At 35.1% G+C, this 15397-nt stretch overlaps 1 protein-coding gene across 1 annotated transcript in view; it reads left to right on the top strand.

The window, feature by feature from the left end:
* Window positions 1–15397, top strand: part of LOC100980316 (glutamate carboxypeptidase 2) — a 66234-nt gene that overhangs the window by 27047 nt on the left and 23790 nt on the right. The window contains 5 exon segments of the mRNA XM_034932633.3: window positions 5398–5496; window positions 6380–6465; window positions 7889–8008; window positions 10089–10171; window positions 12108–12171. Coding sequence (XP_034788524.2) covers window positions 5398–5496; window positions 6380–6465; window positions 7889–8008; window positions 10089–10171; window positions 12108–12171 — 452 coding nt within the window.

The following is a 15397-nucleotide window of genomic DNA, read 5'->3' as shown; positions in this document are numbered from 1 at the left end:
AGGTCAAGAGATGGGGACCATCCTGGCCAACATGGTCAGTGAAACCCCGTCCGTACTAAAAATACAAAAATTAGCTGGGCATGCTGGTGCGTGCCTGTAGTCCCAGCTCCTCAGGAGGCTGAGGCAGGAGAATCACTTGAACCCGGGAGGCAGAGGTTGCAGTGAGCCGAGATCGCGCCACTGCACTCTAGCCTGGGCGACAGAGTGAGACTCCGTCTCAAAAAAAAAAAAAAAATTTAAAACATGAACCTGTATTATCTTTGTAATTACAAAAGAGGGATGCATAATATTATGGAATTAGATGTGAGATTTATTTAGACGTCTACGATTTGGTCTGGTTTACTAGGTCAATATCAGCTGTGCTCTGATTGTGTAATGGAATTATCTGATTGATTGAAAAATAACAAACGCAATTCATCTGACATTACTGTGTCAGCCTCTGTAAGCCATTTTACAAACACAATCACCGTTAATAACATAACTTTCATGAAAAAGTGCATTTTACATTCAAAATTTCATAATTAAAAATAGACACTTTCTATTTATCCACCTATACTTTCTAAGCCATAATGAAACAGTCCATATAAGTGGAATTTAGTTTTAAAAAATTGTTTAAAAGAACATATGGTTTGTTTATGAATTTCACTGTGAAAATTTACTCTCTTGGCACACGTACCTTGGGAGTGTGCCAAGATACTCAATTCTGAGGTTCTCTCAAGTGGTTAGCAGTTTAGCATTGTGCACTAATTAGAAAAGACAGTGTTTTACAAATGGAATATATCATGAAATAAAAGTTTATTAATAAATGTGTGAGTAAATGAGGAGAGATATAAAGTCATATAATGGCCGAAGAATGCTGAGAACTTAAATAAAAAGTTGATGAAATGTGAGTGATGTTAAAAACTTCAATGTTGACTTGAGTGGGACAGAAAGGGGACACCATATATATTGTTTCCTATTTTTCTTTACATGTACCCTGAACACAGTGTGATTATGTGGTTTTAATTTGCCTTCTACAGTAACTTCCAGGACTATAATTATAGTGCCAACGGCAACAGTAATAGCATGTATCCTGCATGGAGTGCTAATTACGCTTTAGCACTTACTGTTGTGCTAAATGCTTTACACACATCTCCTCAATTAACCTATAAAACAACAATATGAGTTAGTATTGTGATACTCATTGTAACCAATGTTCAGAGAGCAAGTGAGAGAGCCGGGGCCCAAATTCATGTCTGATGCAAAAGACACTTTGGTAAACACTACTTACTCTCTACTCAGTGACGCAAGCATTTAGTAGCCACCTCTGTTGATTATAGTATTGGCTCATTCTTATGCCTCTGCTCGGGAGACCTTTAATGGCGTCTCACAGCCCACTCACTCAAGAAACATTTATAGAATGACTTTTATATTTCAGGCACTGTGGTAGAAGTAGGAATTAGGTAAAGTCAGTAGTAATGTCCTATCTTGTATTCTTGATTTTAGTAATTACTTTTTAAACTTGGTCAGTTTAACTAATGGTTTGCTAATTTTGTTGATCTTTTTAAAGAATCACCCTTGGTTTCATTGATTTTCTCTATTTATTTTATTATTTCTCTTTCAATCTTTGTAATTTCCTTTCTTATGCTTTAGAGTTTAGTTTAGTTTTCTTTGTCCAGTTTCTTAAGGTGAAAGCTTAGCTTAATGATTTGAGATTCTTTCTATATAGGTGTTTACAGCTATGTATTTTCCTTTAAGCACTGTTTTTGCTGCATCTCATAAATATTGGTATGTTGTGTCTTCATTTTCATTCATGTCAAAGCATTTTTAAATTGTATTTGCAAGTTCTTCTTTGACCCATTGGTTATTTAGGAGTTAGTTGTTTAATTTCCATATATTTGTGAATTTCCTAAATTTACTTTTGTTATTGATTGCTAAATTCCTTTTATTGTGGTTGGATTAGTAAAAGAAGTATATGAGTAATAAAATGATTGTATAATTTCAACCTTTTAAATTTATCCAGACTCGTTTTACAGACATGATTTATTATGAAAAATGCTCCATGTGCACTTGAGTTACACTATTTTTCAATTTCTTTCTCAAGGAATCTTAGTCATTTTATATCCCAGCCAGAATAGTCATCATGCCTTATACTTGCTCTATGCTTGCCTGCCTCTGTGCCTGGAAGGCTCTTTGCCCTCATTTTTCCATGCCCGGCCCTTATTCATCTTTAAAATCCAGATCAAGTGAAACCTTCTTTAGAAAGTAATTCCTGATCTCACAAGCTGATTCAAGCTTTCTTTTGTCCAAATTTTTTAGAATTTTACCTTTGCTCTGTCATGTTCTGTTTTATATTATGATTGGTTTTATATGTATTTTCTTCTGAGTGATTTATAAACTCTTTGGTGGAAAGACTGAGTCTTGTATATATTTATATTTTTTAGTGAATAAAACACAGTGCCTTAAACATAGTAGACAACAAGTCTTCTCCAAATTGTCAAATCAAAATTAATACGCTACAAGATACAGAATTATAAACTCAATACTGTCTATACATTAATTACTGGACATCTACCATCTACCAAATATGTTCGGAGACATTTTCCAACATTTAATGGTACTTTCTAATATTTTTGTGGTTTGAAATTTTAATATTCAACTATTAAATATTTGTGGAATTTATTTTTTATTTATAAAGTGAGAAAATGACCTAAAGAGATTTATTTCTAAAGAGAACCTAAAGAGAACCTAAAGAGAAATTTCAGTAACATTTTTCAACTGAAACTTCTCCATGTATGTGCATTATTTTTTTCATTGGTATATTAGATTCTTATATATAACTATTATTATGTTCTCTTCTAGTTATTTGTTTACCTCCTTGTGGGGACACTACAATCGTGGCTTTATATTATGTTGTTTTATGGAAATATGGACTATTAATTTTTATTCTGAAAAGGAAATACATTTACAAAGTTCACAATTCAAAGGGATTTATAGTAAAGTTTTCCTCTCATCCATTTACACCCCCAAAGCAACTGATGTCATTAGTTTATAGTGTATTAGCATAGTTCTCTGCTGCAGAGAGAGGTCCCGGAAAAAGTGTGTTGCTGGTCCACTGCAAAATGCAGAGGGTTTTATAGATGAGCTGGTGAAGAGGTAGTGTCTGATTTATATAAGTCATGGACAGACTGGTTAGACCAGGTGTGTCATTTGCATAGGGTGTGAATTTCTGGTGGCCCCACCCTAATCTTTTATTATTCAGGTGAGTTCTCTGCCTGAGCTGCGTCATAGAGCTCATTTCTCTGTTACTGTGCATGTGATAACAAAACCAGGGAAGATAGACCCTCCATGTGTACATGCCTGGCCCCCAGGTAGCCTTTTTTTTCTTTTGTTTTTTTTTTTTTTTGAGACTGAGTTTTGCTCTTTTTGCCCAGGCTGGAGTGCAATGACGTGATCTCGCCTCACCGCAATCTCTACCTCCCAGGTTCAAGTGATTCTCCTGCCTCAGCCTCCCAAATAGCTGGGATTACAGGCATGTGCCACCATGCCCGGCTCATTTTTTGCCTTTTTTTTTTTTTTTTTTTTTTAGTAGAGACGGGGTTTCTCCATGTTGGTCGGGCTGATCTCAAACTCCCGACCTCAGGTGATCCGCTTGCCTCGCCCTCCCAAAGTGCTGGGATTACAGGCGTGAGCCACCGCGCCCGGCTCCAGGTAGCCCTTTTCTATTGGCACAGCTGCCAGCATTCTCCCGCACTTTCAGCTTGCTAATCTATGTTTGCAGCTCGATTTTTCAGGCTGCTTTTTGTTAGAAAAAAAAATAATAATTTCTTGGGCTGCTTTTTGTTAGAAGGGAAGCTCTGCTGAGGATTCTGTTGCCCCCATTATCTGCTTACTAAATTTCTTTCTACCTCCTGTATCAATATTTTATGTATAATTAAGTATATGTATATTCTTTACTTGCCTTTTGCAAATTTTCTGTTTATTTAATACTCTGCTGTTTTGACTGTGTTGTGCTTTCTACCAATGTAAAATGCCTCTTCATGTTGCTTGATGCTTTATACGTGGCATTTTATTGTAAATAGTTTAAATAAATTTTATAATACATTACTTGAAATTCTGTTTAATATACAAACTCCTTAGTGAAAAAGGGAAAAGAGAGAGGAATTATTTACACTTTGATAGAGCATTTTAAAACGAGATGTTAATTCAATGAATTTTCCATGAGAAAGTGATCTTACTGATTGTTTCCTTATTGCATGTGCAGTAGATTCTAGGTTAAGTTGAGCTATTCATATTTCCTCAAACAGGTAGACAGGGAACAAGCACCCGTGTACAGGCACAGAAGAAAACAGGACACGACAGAGCATGCTGCACCGCACAGCCTGGAGTGCATGAGGGTGCGTGACCGCAGAGAAAGCCTTACAGGACAGATTGAAATTCTCCACTTTTGATTTCATAACTAAACATCTCAGTATAATATCAGATAATGACATTTATTTTTCCAGGCCATTATTTAAGTGGAGCTGGGTTTAAGGTTTGGAATATTCATTTAACAGGAACAAAATGCCCGTGGTAGGCCCAAAGAAGTCTGTTTTTGCCTTACAGCTGGATTTTCATAAAAATATAGTTACAATTAAGGTCGAGATTATTCAGTTTGAACACTCAGTCTCTTAAGTTTGTCTGGAAACACATTTGTCTCTCTGTAGCTGTTTAGTAAAAGTATATTGTTTTACATGCCCATATCAAGAATAAGTTAATCCATCATCTTAATACAGTAAAGGCAGATATGTTGAAGTGAAACTACAAGAACCCCACCATTTCATAAACATTACCATGTTTTCTTTCTCAGTCACCTGCTGAAAGATAACCAGGGACCATGGCATATACTGGGTGGTCTGCCTGAATCTTTATTTCTGAATTTTAGAAAATAGCGTGAAGCTTTTAGGGGCTTCTGAAATGAAATCCTTTCTTTTGATCCTCCTGTCTTCTTAGTAGGCGTGTATGAAAGTACTTTGTAAAAAATAACTATATACCAGTGAGACAAATAAGAATGGAAAATTTCAGAGAGTTAGACATCAAGCTCTTTCTTCAGCACATGCTCTGGAAAGCACTTTTAGATTTACTACTAGATACTGGTAAGGCAGATCAAATTCTTATCAATAATTTGAATCTTAATTATACCATTTACTAGTTGCATGACTTTGGGCATGTTATCTAAGCCTCCTGTGCCCCATCTGTGAAGTGGAGGTAGCAATTCCTCAGAATTATGGTAAGGTTTAAATGACGTATTATATTCAAAGCACTTTGCACTCATTAAGGATATTATGAGCAGATGCTCAATAAAGTGAATCCATTAACATTTTAATGCGTTACTTCAAGGTTTTTTTGTGGCTAATAATGTTTTTTTGTGTCCAATAGAAAAATGGGTGGCTCAGCACCACCAGATAGCAGCTGGAGAGGAAGCCTCAAAGTGCCCTACAATGTTGGACCTGGCTTTACTGGAAACTTTTCTACACAGTTAAGAGACTATTTTAATTTTAACTCTTTTAAGGGGGAGCCTTAAAGAAAAAAATACTATAGAGGATGACAGAAAAAGTAAAATTTATGTAATACCAGCAGGAAACAAAACTGCAAGTTAGAACCAGTGTAATTTTTGCCTGTGAACAATTAGAAATCTTTAAACAAGATTGAAGATTTAAAAATTATGAGTGTTGCTGGAACTCAGAAAATGAATAACCCAAAGTATGGTGTTTTGACATGCTGAGCACTTTGAACTAAAGGATAAAAGTCCTTAGATGCAGCTTCAGAATCAATAATTCTGACCTCTTACTTCACCCCACAAGAGCAGAGTGTAAGTTTCTCTCTGAAGTTCCCTTATCTGAAGCTCCTGCAGAAGGAAGACAATGACTTTCCTTCCCCTCCCTGAAATTTTATTAACCAGGGAAGATTGAACTCATGTAGTGGGAAGGAAGACTGAGGCATATCACTTTATCTGCACAGGCTTTGTCACAAGCTGTTGACTGTTCTCTAGTTCCATTCAAGTTCCAAAGAGAATTATTTATAAACTATTGCCTGCTCTTTGGGGCCCATTTAACTCTCTTGAAAACCATTTACCACCCCTCAAAACCACCTGCACTCCCCCACTTCCCCCTCCTCTATGAAGAGGGTGCTAGTTAAACTTCAGCCATTTGGCCTTTGTTTGAGTCTCACATTTTGTTTGGCTCCTGTATACACTGGTGTGTTAGTAAGTTTGTATGCCTTTTCTCCTGTTAATCAATTTTCAGTTTATTTTACCAGACTTGAACCTTCAAAGGCAGAGGGGAAAATTCCCTTAACCCTTATAGTGTTAATCTGTTAACCAGTTTTTTTTTTTTAAGAATGTCTTTTATTTTTGCATTAGAAAAGTCAAGATGCACATCCACTCTACCAATGGAGTGATGAGAATTTACAATGTGATAGGTACTCTCAGAGGAGCAGTGGAACCAGGTAAAGGAATCGTTTGCTTAGCAAATATTGATCAAGTAACTGTTATGTGCTGGATACTACCAAGCTCTGGGAGTGCAAAGTGAATCAAAACAAACAAACAAACAAACAAACAAGCGAAGAAAATCAGTGGAACTCACCTAAAAACAAAGGAAATAAGTATGAAATAATTTTGTATTGTGGTACAGGTGGTGAATAAAAGTGAATGTTTGGTGCTAGGCTGGGCAGATGACCAAGGTGAATGATAAATTGTGCAGGCCTCAATTAAAGGATCAAGGGAAGCAGGGTAGGGAAAGATGTGTTTTCTTCCGAGTTTTCTGAATTTTTTTAACCATATTTTTGCATAAATATCTTCATGATAACTATAAACATCGATATAAAATATCACACTTAGAAAATTAAGATAATCTTGTATTAATGAATCCTTTGCATAGTTTTATTTTCTACCACTAAAGCCACTGATAAAATATATGGACATATGATTTCCATAGAATTTCAGATGATCTACTGAGTAATACATTTTATACATAGTCTTAGTTCATGAAGGCTCAGTTTCTTATGAACTATTTTGTTCTGTATTTCTTACCAAAACAGATACTATTAAATGCATATTAAACCTATTAATTGCATGTTTCTTACAAGCAGCTAGTGATTTATTTTAGATCAAGAATATTGATATCCTTGTTGTTTGCATATTCTAAAGAGTACTAAACAATATATAAGTGGCTACTATTGAATAATACCGAGTACCTATTTTGTGCCAGTTCCATGATAAGCATTGGAAATGGGGAGATAAAAGAAGACACAGACCCGAGACAAACAACTGACAGTTTGTGAAGGGAGCCATATGCTTAAGGGTGATCAATGCTTTATCACTCCTGAGAGCTGGGTAGGCAAAGAAATTCCCTCTTCTATAGAAAATACTTGAGCTGTACTTTAAAAACTGCATAGAGGGAGAAAATATTTGAGCTGTACCTTAAAAACTGAATGGAGGGAGAAAATATTTGAGCTGTACCTTAAAAACTGAATAGAAAGAATAGGAATTGGAGAACTTCCTATGTGGCCACTATGTTCTCTTACTTTGAATATATTAGAAAGTGGTAAGTTAGGTAAGAGAGGAGTAATAGAAAGTTACAAAAAATGTGAATAAGGATAACCTTAAACTTTCTTAATTACTTAATGTAGTACTTATAATTATAGTAATACATTGAAATATATATTTGCTTTATCACATTTATGCTTTCTCAGATAGAAGAAACACATATTAAAATCAGAAATAACATATTTTCACAAATCTTGGGGATCCTAGCCTTTTTTTTTTTTTTTTGAGGCGTGAGTGCTTTGTATTTAGATGCTATTGAGTCATTTGCAATTTTCTCTTTTATTGACCTGAAATGACAAATAATCTTGTATCTATGCTTTCTAGACAGATATGTCATTCTGGGAGGTCACCGGGACTCATGGGTGTTTGGTGGTATTGACCCTCAGAGTGGAGCAGCTGTTGTTCATGAAATTGTGAGGAGCTTTGGTACACTGAAAAAGGAAGGTAATACAAACAAACAGCAAGAAAAAAAACAACCTATCTGAGTCTCAGTTTAGTCTTCTGTAAAGGGAGTATAAAAATAATACCTCAACCATTACATGTGTTTGGTAAAAATACCAATACAATTTTCAGTGTTGGTTGGTTAATTATATTGTTTATTTATTTTTGCATTTATTTATATAACACATATATTATTGATATTTATGTATTAAGTGATAATCTGAAATAAAGGAATTATACTGTTAATGGTTGTTCTTGGCAACTAAGAAGATGAAGATGGGTTACATCACTAGAGAAAACACACTGAAATTAGATTATAAGCCAAAGCTTCCTAGTCAGAGACTGTAAGCAGACGTTCCTCCGTCTCTTCTAACCCCAGACCTCAGATTACGTGTACAAAGTAATTAAGGAGATAGATGCTCTATTCAGAGAAATACTGGTCTTAGGTCTAATGGGATTCTCTCAAAAGTTTGGAATCTGTGTTCTCACATCCTGAGCCCTGGTGTGCTCTCACAAAAATTAGGTTTACACTCGTAACATCACCACTTTAGCCATTTTAGAATCTTCATATGAAAGCCAAAGTAAAATTTAGTTCAAATGTTTGCTTTTTAAAATAATAATTACACATTGAGAGCAGGAAGTTCATTCTCTTTATTGACCCTGCAAACAAGGTGTCTGGGGCTGTAAAATGTAATCTATATATTTTTATCAACCATAAAAACAATAATGTATGTTGTTTGCATAGTATTTACTTTTTTTTTGAGAAATTTTTATATGTCCTATCTTCTTTGAAGTCATAGCAACTAGGGAGAAGACATATTTACTTATCTTCTCATGTTACAGATAAGTTAACCAAGGTTTAGAGAATCAAGTAATTTCCCCAGGATTATGTAGCTAGCATGTGGCAGCATAAGAGAATCAGGGCTGAAACTCAAATTTCTCACTACCAGTCCTCAAAACCATGATGTCTCTATTTAAAATAAAATGTAAAGGCACTCAGTTCTTTTTTCTACACAGCTATCTTATATTTGAAGAAAACAAACAATGGAGACCTAAATTTACATAATTCATGAAGTAGGTAGTGTTTAATTTTATTACAAAAATGTTTCATGATTTTTCTAGGAAATTCCTGTGGTTAACTATACAAAACATCACTGTGACAATTACAGAATATGCCAAAGAAATGGAATGCTGATGAATAATAATAGGAAATTTGAATAATACTATTGACAAAAACAAAAGACTCGAGTTAACAGCTATAGTATACACATTCTTAAGCACAAATGAATATTTACTAAGATGATGACTACTCGCAATTTTGAAAGCACCTACTCAGTGCTTTCTAAACATTATTCCATTTAATCCTCCCACAATCAAGTGGTGTCTTCATCTTTACTCTCTTGTTCCTTGTATACAGATGAAGAAATGGAAGTTTAGTAGGTTTGAATAACTTTCCCTCAGTCACTCTGCTAGTGAGAGAACCAGGGTTTGAAACAAGATCTTGCCTTAACTCCAAGGTCAGTGTTTATAACCTCCGAGACACATCACCCTTCTGTTGAATTACGTGGTTTTCAGCAACAGCAAACATTGCTGTTGCTAACTGAGCCCTTGTTGATTAATTCTGGCAGAGAATGGTGTGAAAGCATACGGACCAGCTGATATTGAACAATTGTTCATTTGATGTCAGAACAACAGGAAAGAGTTCTAAAGGATTTTCTTTCAGTTATATCTGCTTTCAGAATACCAAATGCATCTAGAAATTTCTTTCTTTGTTCTAGGCAGTTGCAGACCACCAATGACTTCCTATGCATAGCGAATCATTATAAACCTATTAGAATGTTTTATGATCTTGCAAGATTTTTACTGTCACATTTCCCCCCTTTTCTATGTAATTGTGCTATTTTGTATTGACAACTTTAAAATCTTACAAAAGAAAGTTACTTAAGTAAAGATTTTTTACTACAATTTGCCCTTCCCAAACCATCAATGACTTTTTTTTTTTTTTTTCCAATCTGGGCTTGGTAGTGTCCTGGGTATATTATGAATTTTTTTTCTATCATTTATATATACACATACATTTTAGGGTGGAGACCTAGAAGAACAATTTTGTTTGCAAGCTGGGATGCAGAAGAATTTGGTCTTCTTGGTTCTACTGAGTGGGCAGAGGTTAGTTGGTAATTTGCTATAATATAAATTTTTATAAAATAAAGTAGCCAGGACTTATTTGCCAAGCACATAAAAATAAGAAGTGAATATAATGAGAAAGTATTCAAAGTTTTTTCCCCAAAATCTGAAGTAACATATTCTTGTTCAAAAATCAGCAATAAAAATCTCTGTTGCTAAAGAACTAAGTTTTGTTTGAACATTTTAGAGCCACTTAATGTCAATTGTCAAAATTAATTTATCTTTATTTCCTGGGAGTATGAGAGTAAATAAGTAGATATGCTAGAAACCAAACATCAAAACAAGGAGTTAGTTTCTTAATCATATTGTAGTTTGTTCTTCAAAATATTGTCTTAGCAAACATGAACGACTTAACAGACTTTTCAGTGAATATCTTGCCATAAACATGTCATTTAAATGGAGAATCTTGTCTGATTCAAAGGGAATTAAACTATTTCAAATTTATGAAAAATATGAAGTTAAATTGTCTCTATTTCCTGACCATGAAGCCAAATTTTCCTGTATCATGTTTGATTTCTATCATGATTCTATTACGCTTTCCAAAATATCTCCTAAAGCTAACTATACAGAGTCTCGCTCTGTTGCCCAGGCTGGAGTACAGTGATGTGATTTCTGCTCACTGCAGCGTCAGCATCCCGGGTTCAAGCAATTCTCCTGCTCTAGGCTCCTGAGTAGCCGGGATTACAGGCATGTGCCACCATACCTGGCTAATTTTTTTATGTTTAATAGAGACAGGGTTTTGCTGTGTTGGCCAGGCTGGCCTCAAACTCCTGAGCTTAAGTGATATGCCTGCCTCGGCCTCCCAAAGTGCTAGGAATACAGGCGTGCGTCACCACGCCTGGCTGTAAGGTATACTTTTCATTTATCTTTCTTAATTCATAATGACCTGCTCTATGTTAAATTATGCTAAAAGTAAGGCAGAAATTTCCACCACAGAATATTTACTAAGCCATTTGAAAAGTAATTTTACCTGCATGTATTGTTGGCTTTATATAACAGAAACGTTAGCTATAAAGTAAATATATGCAAAGTCAATGTTTATTCCATTAATTTCCAGTCATGCTGTAAATATTTATTGGCTCCTTTCATACTCCAGATATTATGTGAAACCCTGTGGACTTTAATTTTCTTTGAAAAAAAAATGGTGCTCCTGTAGACTTAGTCAAAGTTTTATAAGAAAGAATTTTGCCACTATCTGGAAGAACCTAATATTTTGACGGTGTAATTTGTGTCTTTCAAATTATTTTTTTCACTTACAGTTGTATTTTTTTCATTTTTTATCTTATAGTCAGAATGCTTAGGAAATTATGTATTTTAGAGACTCAGAATTCACATTGATATCTCAAAAAAACTTTGCTACGCTTTGTTCTATAAGTGTGCAATTATCAATATTGACCAGGAGATGGTACCATCCTACAGGAGAGCCTGACTTCATGGTCAGGAGATGATTTAAGTTCACTTATTTTTCATAAAATGAAATTTAACTTAAAATTTCATACACTTAAAATACCTTCATTCCATGTGAATCAGACAAGATTCTCTGCTTAAATAATGAGATGTTTATAGGAAGATTTTCACTGAAAAGTCTCTTAGGTCATTCATGTTTGCTAAGACAACTTTTTGAAGGATAAACTACAGTATGGTTAAGAAATTAACTCATTTTCCACTTACCATAAGTATATGGACAATTTCATCTTAAATATTAGCTTTTAACAAGTTTTGCTTGTTGTTTCCTACCAGTAATCTTTATTGAAATTCTTTCAAAGCAGCTCTTTTATGAGAATTTCTTATGTCAAATTTGTCGTTAATATGGGTCAGCTCAATTAGAAATCTACATACATTAAATGTAGATGTGCATTTTGTGGGGGAGGGGGAGTGGGTTATAACTTTATATTTATAGTTTTCCTTTTTATTATAGGAGAATTCAAGACTCCTTCAAGAGCGTGGCGTGGCTTATATTAATGCTGACTCATCTATAGAAGGTGAATATCGTTGGTCTCATAAGAAAAGATGTGATTAAACTAGGAGCAGCAGTCTAGTTAATAAATTATGCACTAACAAGGAAGGCTATGCATTAACGTGTGGTTAGGGAATCTACTGCAACCTCTGACAGGAAGCAGTGTATGAACCCTAGTTGAGAGTTGGGTGAGCCCTAGGTGAACAGGTGTTTCTTTTCTTCTTTCCTTTCCTTTTGTTTTCTTTTCTCTTTTCTTTTCTTTCTTTTCTTACTTTTTTTTTGCTTTGAAGTATAGAGTACTAATTCAGAAAAGCAGCATTCTTTGATTAGCTTCATCTGGCAGATTTCTTTTTATATACAGCAGGAATTTAGTAAGTATCTGTTGAATGATTAACTCAGGGACCTAAAGAGTTCTATAATTTAGAATGGTGTAGAAAAAAAGTATCATTTGTGGGGTGCGGTGGCTCACGCCTGTAATCGCAGCACTTTGGGAGGCTGAAGCGGGTGGATCACTTCAGGTCAGGATTTCGAAACCAGCCTGGCCAACATGGTGAAACCCCATAGATATTACAAATGCAAAAATTAGCCGGGCGTGGTGGCGCACTCAGTATAGATAATATACTAAATCAATCTTGAATTATAATGTATGCAGGTACTTTAGAAAGGGTAGGATAAAACCACTCTGGGAGTTCAGAGGAAAGGATAATAGAAACTTCAGGAAAGGCTTGAGAAAGGGGATAGGCATTTGAGGCTGACTTTGAAGAATGGAAATACGTTTAATAAGCAAAGGACCAAACTAAAGGAAATCTCAGATTGATTTTCATGAAAATGAAAGAGTCCATTTTCACTACAGTCCAGCTCCACTAATATATCTATATCTTGACCATATGCAACATCCCAGCCATTGCACTCCTGTTCTCTACACTCAGATTGCTCTTCAACACCTCTTTATGTGTTTAATCCTTATCCTTAGACCCTCCTTTGAAATGTTACTTTTTCAGGGAAGACATGTCTTCATGGCACTCATCACTGTCATTATTAAGTAATTATTTGTTTTACAAGTAATAGACTGTATTCTTTAACAAGGAACAGACAGTATCTTGCTTATTCACTCCTAGATTCCTAGTGTCTTATTAAATAAATATTTGTGGTACGGTTGCAAAAAAAAAAAAAAAAGGACTAAATGAATGAAGGGGGAAGTTTTTAGAATATTTTCTTTAGTGTATTAGTAAATTTGCCATGTCAACACTCGGAACATGAGACCTTGATGGAGTCACGTTGGCATTTTCTTTTTCTTTTTCTGTTTTTTTTTTTTTTGTGTTTTTTTGTTTCTGTTCTTTTTCTGTTTTTTGTTTGTTTGTTTGTTTTTTTCTGTTTCTGTTCTTCTTCTGTTTTTTTGTTTGTCTGCTTGTTTGTTTTGAGTCAGGGTCTCACTCCGCAGCCCAGGTTGGAGTGCGTGGAGCGATCATGGCTCACTAGTCTTGATTTCCCAGGCTCAAGTGATCCTCCAACCTCAGCCTCCTTGGTAGCTGGGACTACAGGCAAATGCTAGACGTCCAGCTAATTTTTGTATTTTTAGTGGAGATGACGTTTGACCATATTACCCAGGTTGGTCTCAAACTCCTGGGCTCAAGCTGTCTATCCACATTGTTCTCCCAAAATGCTAGGATTACGGGTCTGAGCCACAGCTCCCAACCTTCCTTTTCTTCTTTGTCAATGCCTCTGAGCTACACTGTTCTGAAAGTTAGTTTACACAGTGCATTTGGTTATTCTTTTCTCCTTCTCTTAGGGTAGTGGCTAAGAGCTTGACCTTTGGCGTCAGATGCCTGGATTCATTCCTGGCCCTGCAACTTCCTATTTGTGTGACCCAAGCTACTTACTTTCTGTGCCTCAGTTTTCTCACTTCTAAATATAACTTCTAAGAGCTCCTATCTCAAAGGCTCCTGTAAGGGCAAAAAAAGTTACATTTGCAAATCTCCCAGACCTGTGCCTTGCACAGAGTAAATGTCAAAAAAAGTTAACTTTGATTAGTATCATTACACCTACTTAAAACACATAATAAGGTGAAATATATATATGTATATATATGTATATTATATGCCCACCCAGAATAAATACTCCAAATATATTTTCTTGAAACGTAGAATAACGTTCTCTTTATTGATAGTTTTTTTCTGTTTTTTTTTTTTTGTTGTTGTTGTTGTTGTTATTGTTGTTTTGAAATGAGATCTTGTAGTATTGTCCAGGATAGTTTCAAACTCCTGAGCTCAACTGATCCTCCCCCATCAGCCTCCCAAGTAGCTGGGAAAACAGGTGTGTGGCACCATACTTGGCCATAGTTTTTTAAGATTTGATATTTTAATGTATTTTAAAAACTCATTAAGCTTTGCTACTTATGTCATCCCTGGCTTGAAATTGCTCCATTGTGTCTCTATAATTTTCAAAATCGAGAACAAAGGACAGGACGTACTATATGATTGGGACACCATTCATCTCACTTGTTTTATATTTTTACATTGTATTAATGTTTCTTTCTCAAATAATACAAATAATCATAGATTCTGAAATTTCTAATGTTAAAATGTAAAATTTACAAATAAAGCGAAACTCCCCAATGCAAACTACTCTCAAACTTAGTCCTCTCTCCAAAGGTATTACTATCCTCAGTTTTGGGTGTTTCCATCATGTTGGCATTAATATATAGAATTTAGCTTCACAAAGCACCAAGAGCGTAGTGGGTGCTATCTCAGGTGCTTTACACGTAAAAAAATTATTCAGTACTCACAATAACTCTCTGAGATAAGTAAGTAAATATTTTTATTATCCCTTTTGTATAAAAGAAGAAACTGACACTCAGAGAGGTTAAGTAATTTTCCCAAGGCCACACAGCTAGTGAAGGGTTGAGCTTAGACTCAAATCAGACTGATCTGTTCCAACTTTACCCTTCTAACCACTACACTCTATTGTCTCTCACCACCTTATACAGGTATTTGGTATCATATTACAGCTAAATGGTTCTACAACTTGCCTTTTTCATTCAGCAACACATTATGAAAAACTTTCCATATCAGCACATATCTCTGTTTCACTTAAAAAACAAACACTACCACCAGACAACAAAAATCTACAATGTATTCAATAGGACAAATTTTGTATCAGTTTTCTAGCTGCTGGACAGATTGCTTCAGTTTGTTGTGGTTAATATTATTTTATTTGCATGCTTTTTTGGTATAATGTGAGGAGAGGGTAGA

The sequence above is a fragment of the Pan paniscus genome, chromosome 9, assembly GCF_029289425.2.
Source record: "Pan paniscus chromosome 9, NHGRI_mPanPan1-v2.0_pri, whole genome shotgun sequence".
NCBI classification, from domain to species: Eukaryota; Metazoa; Chordata; class Mammalia; order Primates; family Hominidae; genus Pan; species Pan paniscus.
The sequence above is the reverse complement of the archived record's forward strand: the minus strand, read 5'-3'. Positions and strand labels throughout refer to the sequence as shown.